This window comes from Triticum dicoccoides, chromosome 6A (genome assembly GCF_002162155.2).
Source record: "Triticum dicoccoides isolate Atlit2015 ecotype Zavitan chromosome 6A, WEW_v2.0, whole genome shotgun sequence".
Taxonomy (NCBI): Eukaryota; Viridiplantae; Streptophyta; class Magnoliopsida; order Poales; family Poaceae; genus Triticum; species Triticum dicoccoides.
The window spans coordinates 511,375,287-511,390,084 of NC_041390.1; the positions used below are offsets into that span (position 1 = coordinate 511,375,287).

General features: G+C 46.8%; 1 protein-coding gene across 1 annotated transcript; it reads right to left on the reverse strand.

Annotated features, from left to right (window-relative positions):
* Positions 1 to 1,111: 1,111 nt before the first annotated feature.
* LOC119317569 (DNA-binding protein SMUBP-2-like) lies at positions 1,112 to 8,039 on the reverse strand. The gene is made up of 7 exons (XM_037592053.1): positions 7,874 to 8,039; positions 6,268 to 7,779; positions 5,875 to 6,158; positions 4,506 to 5,543; positions 2,468 to 2,636; positions 2,110 to 2,267; positions 1,112 to 1,938 (listed from the first exon to the last, which is right to left on the reverse strand). The coding sequence occupies exons 2-7, from the start codon at positions 7,298 to 7,300 to the stop codon at positions 1,690 to 1,692; spliced, it is 2,931 nt and encodes a 976-aa protein (XP_037447950.1). The 5' UTR covers positions 7,301 to 7,779; positions 7,874 to 8,039; the 3' UTR covers positions 1,112 to 1,689.
* Positions 8,040 to 14,798: the final 6,759 nt, after the last annotated feature.

Below are 14,798 nucleotides of genomic sequence, written 5' to 3' on the forward strand. Positions count from 1 at the left end.
GAATGGTGTACCCCTCCTAGACGATTAGGCATCGCTCGAAAGTCTTTGAATTTTGAAGGAGCCAAGAAGTCAATGAAGGCCAAAAATCGCGTACTTCATGTGTAAATCTACCCTAGTGACTGAGTATGGGCTTTGTGACCTAGCTCAAGGAGGAATAGGTTGGCCTAGGGGCCAGAACTCTTAGGACTTGGTGTCTAAATATTCTCCAACGATGTATTGTGCCAACAATCTGAACTTTTGGAATTACATCTTGTGTTGAGACTTACACTAGTTCAATTTACATGCTAGTGTTTTATAGGCAAGCCCAGCTTAAACTTGTCTACAAAAATCAACTTTGTCTTAAAAATTTCCTATCCAGCCTCCCCCTTTCACATGTCTATTTGGCTATGTAGAAATGATGCTGTTTTTGACAGGAAATCATGCTCATTCTCTTGCGCAGGTATCATTCTCATGCATCAATTTGTTGTGGCCATGTTTACAACACGGGGAGCAATGGAGTTTGGCATCAACAGATTGGAACGCGCACAAGTTTATGTTCCAACTAGGGTAGCAAGCATGTAGACTATTTGCGATTGAACTCTTTTAATATGTAGCGTGTCACTCTTTGCTTGACAATCTGTTTTGATGTACTCCTTCTGTAGACTAACGTAAAACGTTTTTGTGTTGAACTACAAAAACATCTTACATTAGTTTACAGACGTTGTAATAAACATGGCAACGTGTGCATCTATGATGTAGAGGCCAGGCAATATATTTCCAAGTTTGTTTTATGAAGGACATGCAACATGCAACATGTTTCATTTTTTATGTGTTTGGTTTTAGGTTTAAGTTTTTGTGACATAGCAGTGTGAAAAACGTTTTGTGGTATAGTAGACACGTGTTAAGCATCAATGGTGCCAATTTCAATAATCAGACAGCGAAAACAGCAAAACATGGGTAGGTTGCAGTTGCATAGGGAACACTAGTTACAAGAGTAGTCTATTCGTGCATGTACGGTTGGGGATATCTAATTATTTTTGCTACGAAAAAGAGTAGGACATGACCATACGACATCCGTAATATTACATGATGCGGATGTTACAACACACTCCAACAACCATGACAAGGGAAAGAAAGACACGCACCTGTTTCTTCTTTTTCTTTCCAGGGATTAAGAGAAACACACCGTTAACTTGGTATTGTGACATTTAACTTCAAAATGAAATGCATTTTTCGAACTCAATTGTGAATTGTCAATTTACTACACGTCTGTGTTGGGGTATCCATGTCAACAATATTAGTTAGAATTTACAGGAACTGACGTAGTCTTCCTTCTGCTGAATGAATCACGTGCACCAATTCAGCGATGCATGATCAGCTAAGCCTTCAGTTAGGTCCAACGAATGGCCATGCTTCATATCAACCACACACCTGGCGAACCACATGACACATGTGGTAAGTCATCTGAAGATAACCACACACCTGGCGAAGCTCTTCCATGTGTATCCACCAGTTTCTCTTCATATCTTCTCAAGTTCTTTGTCTTCTTCACAGATTGATACCAGACAGGCACGTCTGAGATGGGCACTATAGTTTCTCAGCCTTCAGTTCTTTCGTACGACTGTATATACATCTTTCAGCTCTTCGCATATATACATGCTCGTATGAGCATATGAATGATGCCATCAAGATAGTGAACTGCGGTGTGCGCTAGCTGATAGATGGAAGAGTGGGCTGGCTGAAACCGAGGCCGGAAACTCCATCTAGGGAACCAGGTGCAACATGTTTTACTAGTCCATACCGCCTGATATGACGGAGGAGCCGGGCGAGGAAGGTGCTGTGGCAAATGGTCGAGGTGTCACATACCACAGTGACATGCCGGCGTGCCCTTGTGATAGCCACATTCATTAGCCTGCTGTCGCCCATGAACCCTACAGCTCCCAGTGGGTTTGACCGAACCTATAAGCCAGCAGAAGGATAAACATCACTTGAAGTAGGTTAAAATTCATGGAGTATGAAATGATTGTGGCCCGATCGGCGACTGCCCTTCTAATTGTCAATTGCTTCATTCAGTGTTGTATTTGGGTGACATATTCATTAGAAAGATGTATGGTACCGTGCAGTGCTTACCATCGATAGGACCACCGCATCTGCCTCCCTCCCTTGAAAGCTATCTACTGTTGAAACCTCAACCCCAGAAAGCCCTGGATATTCTTCTAACTTCTCTCTTAATAATTGAACTTGAGCAATGTAGGGAGACTGGATGGCTATCTCACTTGGAGACACTCCTACAATCATGATTGTAATATGTTTGTAAGTTCAAAAATCTGAGCGTAAAAAGGTAGGGCCATGTTTGACCAGTGAATGAAAAATGCTGAATAATTATCCTGATGTGTTAAAGCAAACAATACTAAGGATCGAAGGATTATGCAACAAAGATTATACAATACTGATGATGTGTTTAATTAAGTAAAAGATAAGTATATACCACAATGCACAAGATTGAGAACATGCTGTGTAACTATGTCTGCTTCTCCATCATTATAAAATGATCCTGTGCCAGCAGGGTCTAAATGCTCCACACAATCAACGTTTAGAATTCCGTATGGCATTCGGGTATCAAGTAAAAGCAGTGGGCACCGTGTTATCCAAGTATCCTGAAATCATAAGGTACAGCTTGAGTGCATATAGATGCATTCATGGCAAAAAAATCCTAAACATCGAATGCACAAATTTCAAATGAGTAGACACAACAAATAGATGCAAGACATTATTAGTTGGTTCCAGAAGTAGTTCCAGACCTACTACATGTTCCTCATGTAACACTCAGATGAACAGTTACCACAACCATCTAAATGTGATGTATAAAATTTTATCCCACCTTATTGTGTTGGATTGTTAATCTTTTGTGATTATACTACATTGAGCTGGAGAGTATCCCAGCTTGTTTGTATTTGTATCCATGCATATGATGAAAGATTGATCGTGGCTACACATAAGATATATGATTGGCCATCCATCATGAAGTGAGTGTTTTCCTGCTTTGAACCTTGATTCAGAACGGAACTACCACGTTGAAGATCGCCAGACGGCATGGCTGCGAGGGATTGAGTAGACATAGGTTAGACGAGAGAATCACTGGGGGAGATTAGATTGATTATTCTTCCTTGCCTCAAACGTGGATACATGTCATCCTTATATAACGAATGCTCAGGCCCTTGACCTAGATCTTTCCTTATACAACTGGACTTTTTCCTAATCCTATACTTCCCTAAAGGACTCTTAGGATACTTCTCTCTAAATGACTCCTCCCATGCTGCTACTCTTGCCTTGATACTATGTATTCATGTCCACAACATTTTGTTGAACTATTTGCATTTTTTAAAAGAAACTCTTTGCAGTTTTATGCAGTAGGCAGCAAAAGTTGTGTCAGTCAGTGGTTGTATTGTTGTTACTGTTGGATATAAGTTCCTTTATCCGATGATAGTGAAACCCGGGCTCAGGCCTGAGGGTTGTACTCCCTCCGTCCGGAAATACTTGTCATCAAAATGAATAAAAGGGGATGCATCTAGATGTATATTAGTTCTAGATACATCCTTTTTTATCCATTTTGATGACAAGTATTTTCGGACGGAGGGAGTATATAAAAGAAATGAAAAGTGGGTGCTGACGGTTCCCATCTGTAATATTTGGTGACTGAGTGGACGTGACCATTTCAATAAGGGGGCTGGAAGGGAATGGCCAAATTTCCTTAGAAATGCAGGATGAAAGTTAATACCGTATTCGCTTCTAAAAGAAAGAATATGATGTTCTTATCCTCCAAGTTGAGTAAAACCGTGATGGCTGGTAAAATAAATGTGTACATAGGTCTTTCTCCCCAATAACTCAGAATAAATTGGGTCCTAAATTATCTTCGGCAACCACAGCTTGAATGTCATAATAAAATTGATAAAGATAAACACTTTAATAGGTCTAATCAACGTTTCCAAATGTGTAATCACTAAGCATAACAAAAAAGAAGGGAGTGGGGCATACTAGCCCAGTAAACACACGATCACATGATACCTTAAGACAAGAACATTATAATGCTAATGATGCATCTAAAATGCGCTTCAGTTGAAATAAACATGTTTAGAAACTGCTTAAGGAAACTGTGGTGAAATATACCAAGTAGTGTGCATGCTTCTAGTAGTATAATCATCTGTCAAAGTAATTTACTATAATCTAAAGATCTACAGCTACAGTGTTGACCACAGTTACACTCTTAAAAAGGTAGTGAACCAATGAGCTGGGAAGGGTTAAAGGCCAAACAGTATATGATTCAGATTCACCAAACATGGGGTAAATTTATTCAATGATGTCTGATCTGAACTTTGCAATTAGACCCAATCCTGAGTGAAGTCCATGACTTTTCTTTTTGGTAAAAGATTTCCCACGTGATAATCAAGTTCAGTCCTGAACACTGACCAAAAAACATAGACATACCATGCAATTGACCTGACACCTGAAACATTAAGTATGTATACCTTTACAACTGGAGAGTCGGCAAGAAGATGCGAAGCAACAGAATGAGAAGACTGGAGTAACCCCTGATACATCTCTTTAGATGCCCAACTGGCTATTGAATCATGCATTCTATGCTGGACTGTCAGTCTTGTAGTAAGTAATCCATCATGCAACAATGAAGCCCTTTCCATCATAGATTTACCAAGCCCACCTTCCAGGGCCTTCCTTGACAATATGGCAGGTGCAAGTTGGCAATGATCACCCGCAAGAATACAACGTTTTCCCTGCAGTATGGGAATCCAGCAAGAGGGCTCAATTCCTTGACCTGCTTCATCTATAATTACCAAGTCAAAACAACCAGTTTTCCTGATAAGTGGATCGGCTGCCCCTGTGTTAGTAGAAAGCACAACCTGTGCATCAGATAGCACTTCCATGATCGTTTCTTTTTCTTTCATTTCCAGATCCCTCCCAAGTTGCTTCAGAAGTTGACGAATGCCTGCAGCTAAAGAATCGTCCTCTATGCAGTCCCTCAAGTCCTTTCTTAAGTCAGTTCTCTTTCTCTCAAGCTCCTTCCTAAACTGACCAAGCCTTCCATTTACAATCTCTGCCAAGGACTTCGAAGTAACCGATGGTGATATTCGAGCAGGGTTTCCAACTCGCACAATGTTTAAGCCAGTTCTTGACAACCTTTCAACCATGTTATCGACTGCCGCATTGCTTGGAGCTGTCACAAGGACACTTTCACCTTGTCGGACAGCACGTACAATGAGTTCCGTGAGCAAAACTGTCTTGCCCGTGCCAGGAGGCCCCTGGATGACTAGAACAGGCCTCTTCTTGTTCAGGCCTAATGAGAGAGCCGTTAACTGGGAGTCATCAAATGCACACCTCTCTGATAGCCTTGGATCAGGTAGACTTGATTCACCCCAATCAATCAGGCAATTCTGCTCCATCTTCATAACATCTTTGCTGTCACCGAACAGAGTAGCTACCACATCAATGGAAGCATTACTTTTCAGCAAACCATTCCTTTGAAGCAGCATCAATGCTTCAAGATTCCGCTGCCAAATAAAAATACTTGGGTGAATTAGATAAACTTATCACTCATGTTGTTAAGCCAAGAATAATACAATCATAAAAGAAACGGGAACCCCAATTTCACTGTTCTTTCTTGATGCTAAAAATTCCTTTGTTCTGGTTTTCCCCATTTCATGCCACTCTGATATACAATATATGACAGAAACAGAACATGAATGCAGATCATAAAACGAAAGCAGATAAATATGTAAGAGCCAGACTATAGTTGCTCCTGGCAAGGAAGTTTCAGAAAGCTTAATAGTAATATGCTGGAAGAAGCCAACCATTCAATGTTGATGTGCATAAATTGAATACCTCATAAGTAAGTGCATCAGCCAATCCCTGTATCCGGTCAATGCGCACACTTTTCCCAAATAACCTGGAGAAGGTTGGGTCACCATGGCGAGATTCCAGAGCCACGGTTATGCTGCAACCGTCCTCCCCGAGATTATAAAGAAAGCCTTGCATGCAAGAAGTGGCTCCCTCACCACGGCTATTACATGTTCTCACACAAACCATGTCCCCAGGTGACAGTGTCGTTGGAGGCAGCTTGTGTTCACCTTCAATTCTGAACAGAACCAAATGTAGACCTCCCAATCCTACATGCAGGGATAACAGAAAACAGTGTCTTACTTAATTTTCCAAAGTAACTGAAGATAAAATCTTAACATGCGGAGAAAAGAAAGTAGCCAAGTTTAGCTCTCTCACCAGTTGAGCTGCTGATGACACTCAAGTTGCAAATGGTGTCACACTGCTCCTGCTGAGCCTGCCCATGGGTCACCAAGTACTCAACTGGCTTGGATGGCTTGGAATTGTTGTCGAGCATAGTGGTGGCATTCAGCTCCTCCTGTGTAAACTCCAGCTCCGCATCTCGCTCGATGCGCAGTAGCTCTGACATATGCCTCACAAAGTCTTCAATCCTATCCTGCATCAGCCTTACCTTCTTGAGGCTTATGCCGATGCTACTATGAACTGCTTTAGTTCGTGGTGTCGTCCTGCGCACAGCTGCCCGGTGATGAGTAGAATTGGCCATTTCCTTCAACAGCTTCCATGTCTGAGTGGAGCGCCAGTCGTAGATGAGCCCCTGGTTCTGATAACTCAGCAGGACACCACGGAGCTCACGCTGGAAATGGTCGAAAAGGGTGGGGTAGTGCGTACAGGCCTTGAAGCAGAGTGACTCCAGACCCTTGGGCATGGGGATGGATGAGAGATAAGGCTGTGCCTGGATCACAAATCCAAGCTGGCCTTCTGCCGATGCCCAATTCAGAGTCAATGCCGCTGTGGTGAGGTCCGCCATGTCACCCTGAAGCTCGGCGGAAGCGAATTTGGATGCCATGGACTGCATCCCCTGCCTTAGCCACTCCACCACACACCGGCCAAGCTCCTTCCGCCCTAGTGGATCGCCGTTCTCATACAGCGTCCCTACCTTTATGGACGCCTCCTCCGCCGACGGCACGCAGCCGCCTTGTTCTTGCCCTCCCTCGACCGTCTTCCTCTGCCTCCTCCTCCTAGTCCTGCCATTGCTACCGGCGGGTCGAGACACACCTTTGCTGGGACTCAACGGCGTGGCACGTACACTCCTTTGCCTGGAAGAGGAGGAGGCATCCTGCGACCGTGCCGGCGATGGTGTGGACGGAGACGAAGGAGCGGCAGCAACGAACGTGACCCTTCTCCTGCTGGGGAGCTTCTTGGCAGCGCCAGAAGAAAACAAGAACCTGGACGAAAAGAGATCAAGAGACATGCCGTTGCTCCACGGTCCCGGCTGCCGGCGGAGGCGGTGGCGCAGGGCAGCGGGGGAAGAGCCGAGGAGGCGAGGGCGGGAAGGAAGCGAGGGGCTGACCGGTGACTCGGCTCAGCCTCGGCGGGTGATATCCTCCCTGGCCCCGGGTCAAGAGGAGGAGACGGCCGGTGGAGAGTGGATGACTGGTGGCGCAGGGCGCGGCTACGTTAGCACCGCAGGCAAGTAAAGTGCCGTCCCCGGCTCTGGCTTCGCGCGGCTGGCGCCCACGTCGCCCCCGCCCAGTTTCCATGGTCCCAAAAGCCCCTGACAGCGCCCATCGGATCGGCTTCGGCTTCGCGCTTGCTGTCCAACCAACGCATGGCGCGCGATCCCGCTGTCCACGCAGGCGCCGGCGCGTCTAGATGCAGATGCAGATTCACCGGTCCGGCAGGGCTGATTCCGTTCATCCAAAATCAGGGCGGGGAAAGCGTCCGTGGATCCTGATGGACCACAATAAAATGAGACAAAGAATCACGGGAATGCACGGCCAGCTTTCTCTCCGCGGGCTGGCAGGCATTAGAGCGAACACCTTACCGGCGTCGCGGTCGGGGTGGGGACGGCAGTCGGAACCTCGCGCGCTGCTCTAGACTTTGGGCTTGTGGCGATGGCACGTTTGCGAGGCTGCTGCGCCGCTCAAGGGCGCTCTTGGGAGGCGGTCGGCGGTCGGCGGTGGCCGGCTGCTGCCGAGCCGCGCTACGTGAGTTGGCCGTGCACGAAGGGTTCAGCGCCGTGCGCGAGGCAGGAGCATCTTACATACAGTAGATGTAAGGTTTTTACCCTGAACGAGAAACTCGTCGGCATTGCTCTTTTTTTTTTTTTGCGGCAACTCGTCGGCATTGCTCAACGCTTCGTTACTTAGACCATCTCCAATAGCATGTCTATATTTGGATGTCTATATATTTATATAGACAATGGTCTAAAAAGATTCTCTCGTATACACGTCCAGTTTTGCATTAGAATGTCTATATACAGGGACCATGACAGGTGGGCCGTTGCTGGGGAGAGGAAGAAATCATGACTGCAGCTGAGTTTAGATAACGTCTTCACATTGTCCAGATATGGACATTGTCGATGTCGATATAGAGGATGTGTATATTTGGACGATCATATAAACAAGCTGTTGGACGTCTGTTTTAGAGCCACGTCATGAAAAACGAGTATAGAAATCCATATAGACAAGCTATTGGAGATGCTCTTAGAGCATCTACAACAAACGCCCTAGGAGCCGCGCGCTAAATTATTTTTTTAAGCATCAAAATAGCGTTTTAGCGCGTCGGATGATCAAACATCTTTAGCAGGTGCCCAAAAATATACTGCCCAGATACATCTTCAGCAGACGCTTGAAAATATATTGCTCAGTTACATCTTCACCAAACATTTAAAATTAACCACACGCGTCCGTATCCAGCTCGCCGCCCGTGGCATGCTCGCCGCCACGGTCATGGCCACGCGCCGCCGCCCATGGCTCGCAGCCATCGTAGCCGTGGCCTGCTCGCCCCGCCGTGGCCGTGGCCGCGCTCCTCCCCACCCTGTCGCCATCGTGGGCGTCGCCGTGCTCCTTCCCTGCTCGCCCCGTCGTGGCCGTCGCCTGCTCGCCCCGCCGCCGCTATGGGCGTGGGCGTGGGCGTGGCCGCACCCGCGCCCCACCGCCCGTGGCCGCGCTCCTTCCCGCCTACGCTGTGCCGTGGCCACGCCCGCGCCCCGCCGCTCGTGGCCGGCTGGCGGGCTGACGCACGCACGCGAGGAGGCCGGCGGCAGGCGCACGCGAGGAGGCTGGCGACAAGCGCACGCGAGAAGGCCGACGGCTGCCATGGGCGCAAGAGACACTTTTCAGCGCACGTGGGAAGTTCAGCGTGTTGGAGCTCACGCCTCAAATATACAACTTTCGGTTCAGTTTCTTCCAGCGCGCTGAACACTTTTTTACAGCTTGCTTTATTATGCAGTGTCTGCTGGAGTGCTATTTTTAACTCCGCGCGCGCTAAACTTATGATTTTTGGGGCACGACGCATATTGGGCGTCCGTTGGAGATGCTCTTAGCAAATAAAGAAGAATACAAATGTAATTTATTGTTTGGGAAAATATTTTACAGTATGTAACAAAATCTTTATTCTGATACAAATAATACGGTGGTATGAATAGCCAATTACTCAGAAAGTTGTTCTGGTCTTAAAATATATACATAGATTATAAAAATGGTGTGCCACACATTTACAAATTGTTCATGCTTTTGAAAAAAAATAGTCTCCACTTGTTAGAAAAAAGTTAATAATTTCTGCAGAAATATTCTTACTTTTTGGACAAATGGTCATTAAATGCTAAAGAGTATTCATACTTTTTATGGGAAAATGAATCAGGTATATAAAAACAGGGTCTTATGTTAAGTAAAAAGTAGATGAATTTTAAGAAAAATCATGTTAAAGTAATTTGTCTCCCCCTAAAATATCCCAACATTTATGTATAATAAGAATACTGAAAGATTCAAATAAGTCCAGTCGGGAAAAGGTACGTACAAAAAAAGTTTGCCACACGTAAAGAAAAAATGCATAAATATCATGAGATATTTTGACCTTGTGTTAAAAAATGTGTTCATACTTTAAAACAACTATTGTCCGTTGCTAAAAAAAATCCTACACTCCGGGGAAATATCTAGACACTAAAGAAAGGAACCCTCATTACACTTCCTTTTAACATAGTACAAAACACGAGCGCAAACACATACTCACATATACTCATCCCTATGAAGGTACCAGGCATATTGTACCCCATGAATACCTCCCAAAGAGTGGGCTGGTACATCGTCTTAAGATTGATGACACAGACGCCTTTGTAGTCGACAAAGACATCTCCTCCGGTCCTCCCACTGGACGCACATCGTCAGGAGGTCTGCAATAAATCCAAAAAAACGAGCATCAATGTCAAGTTTAGAATTTGAACCCTGGTGGGTTTCTTTTTTGAGAGTACGCCAATGGTGTACCTTATCTTTATAGAAGAAAGAGCAACAAGTTTACAGGAGAAGCCTTGAGGAAGATGCAAACATCCCTCCTCGGGCACACCCAATTACACCCCACGCCCTAAACATAAGCCTACTGTCTCAAAAAGCGTGACAACCCGCCTACTCCTACATCAGCCGCTCTTCAATCCTAAATCTCCCTCAGTATAGCCTCCACCAGCTGGTGTGGCGATTTCTGCTGCGCCGTTCTATTGAAGACACGCACATTGCGCTGTTTCCACAACGCCCAAGACATCGCAATCACAAGAGTGTCGAACCCGTGTTTGAACTCTTTCCCGAAACCCCTCCTGGCACCCAACCATCAATCTAGCGAGTTGTCATCCGTCGTCGGCCTCGCAATGTTCAAGTTGAGTTCTTGAAGACATTCATGCCAAAACTTCCCTTGCGTACACGCATTGGACCATGATGTGCTCGGCGTTATCTTCCTCCTGCATGCAAGTGAAGCAGGTGGATGGCTGCTCTTGAAGCCCATGCTTCGCTCTCCGATCCGAGGTCGAGATGCGGTGTTGTATTGCCAGCTAGACAAAGATTTTACATTTGAGTAGCGCCTAACTCTTCCAAATTTTACACTTGAGTAGCGCCCAACTCTTCCAAATGCACGAGGCATACGATACCCGCTGAATCCCCATGCACAAGTGGTTACATGTGGGTCTTGCGGTGTACCTCCCAGTCGGATCCGCAAGCCATGAGAAACAGTCGGCCCTATTTGGGTCCCACTGCACCATATTGATAGCCAAGTTTAGGTGCACAAGCTGCATATGTCCCACAAAGATGAGGTCTTCATCCATATCCTGAAGCCATCTGCCATTCTCCAATCCATTCCTAACCGTACGCCGGTTCCTAGTACGAGCGTCCACCAGTTTGTGCAAGAATGGTCCTATGTCTGCCACCGCAAATCCGTGTATCCATCTGTCTCTCCAAAACAAAACCTTGTTGCCATCCCTCACCTCAATCTTGACAAGACTATCAAATACCTCTTGAGCATCTTTGTCCTTCATCATGACTAACCCCTGCCATGGCCTCATTGGATCCGTCCTTTTTAACCACTCCCATCTCACCTTAAGCGCGAGGCCTGGGTTGAAAATACCACTCTTTTCCTAATTATTCAATCACAGATCGGTTCGCCATTACATGTTAATCATGGTCTTCCAGATGAAGTTTCAAGTTTCTGAAACATCGGTCAAATTTGGGAAATTTGTCTTTGCCTCACAAATTTATTTCTGAAGAAAATATCTTCTCCTCGCAAGTATATTTATGGACATATATGTACAATCCTTTTTCCCAATGTACGCTCATATGTTTCCTTTACAATATTTTTTACACCAACTAGTATGCTTTTTTTTTATCATGCAGGATCCCGTTCAACACACTCGGCATGCCCCATGGCCGTTTGGAGGTGCCGTACAAGGTGGATGGCAAAATAGAACAAGAACTATTGCTGCTGATTTTCTTTAAAATATAGGCAAAAGCTCTGCCGCATCTCATTAATTAAAAAGATTTTTTAAAATAAAACTTTTTATCTATTCATCTTCAATCATAGCATTACAACGAAACTCAAAAATAATAAAAAATTACATCCAGATCCAGATTCGTAGACCACCTAGCGACGACTACAAGCATTGAAGCGCGAAAGCGTGCCGTCATGATCGCCCTCCACTTGCTGGAGTTGGGCAAATCTTGTTGTACTAGACAGTCGGGAAGTTACCGTGCTAAGACCCATAGGACTAGCGCACCAGAACAACAACAACACCGATGAAGAGTAGCGTAGATCGAAAGGATCTAACATGAAGACACACGAATATAGACGAACGATGAGTAGATCCACCAAAGACAGATTCACCAGAGAGATACCTCCACACGCCCACCGATGATGCTAGACGCATCACCAGAACGAAGGCTAGGCGAGGAGAATCTTATTTCATCTTCCGGGAGCCGTCGCCGGCTCGCCTTTCTGAACAGGACACAAACCCCAACAAAACTTGAAGAGACATTTAAAAACAGAACCCTCCTACCGGTAATGGCCGGGATCCACCATTGCCCTGATGGCCCTAAGGGCACTGAAGACAAGGCGGACTGGCGGTGACGCTGACAGAAGGCAGATGAACCTTAACTTTTCTTGAGACAGGAGATGGCGGATCCATGGCCACTTCTAGTTAAGAAGAAAGTTTTTAACTGCAACACTCGTCGTAGGGCCAAAATACACAAAGGTACTTCCGCCACATGATAGATCTCAAATGTTTGGCCTAGACCCCTAAAGAGTTGTCTTGTGCTTGACGGTGACAAAAATAGACGTTGTCAAAGCGTAGATGTTCCGAAAGACCCTAGTGTTCTCTTGTTTCATATTTTCCACGACATGAGCATCACCAAGGATGCAAGAGCCTTCCTCCACTGACCCGTTATGAGGGTCACAACGGACCACCACTGAGCCATAGTTTAGTAGTTAGGCCAACTCTAATGCGCGACCCCGTTCGGTCCATGCGTGTTTGTTTGTGCTAAGACGGACAGAAGTAATGGCCCAATGCGTGCACGCATCCGCAAAATCGGTTTGTTCGGACACATTTCTGGATCAAATTTGCGTCTGGTTTGCGTCCACACGAACATGAGACGGACACCCGCTCGTCCGCTTAGCGTCCGTGTCGGACCCAGCTTTGATCGTCCACTACCGCCGACCGTCGTATTAAATGGACAAGTGCACGTCTAGTCCACATGTCAGCGAGAGCTCGTTGTCCTCGGTCGTCTTTTTAAGTCAATGTAGGGGGAGAGCAGTCTAGTTCTTCTCGTCTCCCTCTTGCCCCCAGTTGCCCGACAAGCAAGAAACCCTAGCCACCATGGGCTTCTTCGGCAAGTTCGGTCGCGGTGTCAAGCACGACCATGAGGCGTCCTCGACGAGGGGAGCACGAGCAGCGAATTTCACCATTGCTTCGTTGTTGCTGCCTCCACGCCAGCCTCGCCCCCCATGCTTGTGGTCGTACCTTCCTGTCCACCGTTGTCGGTATGACGGGTTGCATGACATCCCGACGCCCTGGACGAATGGGAACCTGCCGCAAGGCTGGCATCTCAACCTCGACAGGGTGCCAGTGTCAGCGGTGCCACAGAGTGCCTAGTCGCAGCTGGAGGAGATCCGCCGCCGTTGTGCTGACCTTGAGCCAGAGATGCGTGCCCACCCCGACTACAAGGTGGACTCCTCGTACTGGGATGTGTGGTGCACCAACGGCCACGAGGACCGACGGTGTTAGAGCCTGGGTCCACCTGTTTGACGGTTGAGCCACCACCGTCGGAGGAGGAAGTCGCCTACTTTGTGACAGTGCCCTGGACTAGGGGGTACTAACCTAGTTGGCCCATGCTCCTCGGTTTGGGTTGGTTGGCCCTTATTCTTATCAAGATGGACTCCAGAGGCTGCACGATGGGGCGTGATCGGGACTACATCTGCCGAAGACTTGTCGTATACTCCAAGACTTCTCCTACCACCTCCACGTCGAGATAACGACCTTGTAACCCTAGATACCCTACTCGGTGTGTATATAAGCCAAGGGGTTTAGCCCGTAGAGGGGACATCAATGCAATATCATTCACCTAGCCCTAGAGTTAGACCACATCTTACGATCTCGAAGTAGAGAAACTCTATACATGTTACATCTACATCAATATAAACAAGAGCAGTAGGGTTTTAGCTCCATCAAGAGGGCCCGAATCTAGGTAAAACATTGTCTCCTTGTTCCTATTACCATCTGTCTGAGATCCACAGCTCGGGACCCCCTACCCCGAGGTCTGCCGATTTTCACACCGACACTAGTGCTTTCATTGAGAGTTCTGTTGTGAGATAAACAGAAGGATCTATGGCGCATCTACAGATCAACTGCGGCAATTGCCACGGGAACGTCTATGTCCCCGGCTAGCTTTTCGTATTCGGCAGCATGATCTTCTGTGCCGACTCGACTAGCCATCTGGCCTTCGTCGAGAACTATGCCCTAGGTTAGATCGTGACCTTTGGAGGCCTAGAGTACACCATGGACTCCCGCGGCGACCTCATCATGTTAGGCTGGATACCTGGCCGAGTTGAGGATCTGTCCGACACCGAAGGTTTGACTCCGGAACCGATCTCCTTCGAGGACATCGGATCAAACTCACTGGCATTGCCGGAGAATCCCGATGTAAGGACTCAGGCCGATCCCCCTGACCACCAGACCGGCTGGGACCCAGCTCCTATCCTTGAAACCGCGTCCGACTTAGAGCCGACCTCGGTGCAGGATCTAGGATCACCCTCGGATCTCCTCCGCGCCAAAAAACACGACGAGCTATATGTCGAGCACACTTTGAGCCAGACCCGCTTATAGCCAGGCAATGAACTTTGAAGAACTATCTCACCTAAAGGAGTTGCTTGATCGTATCCAGAGCATGTCTACTCTCGGATGGCAAGACTTCGGTTTATGACCAGATCGGACTTAAAGC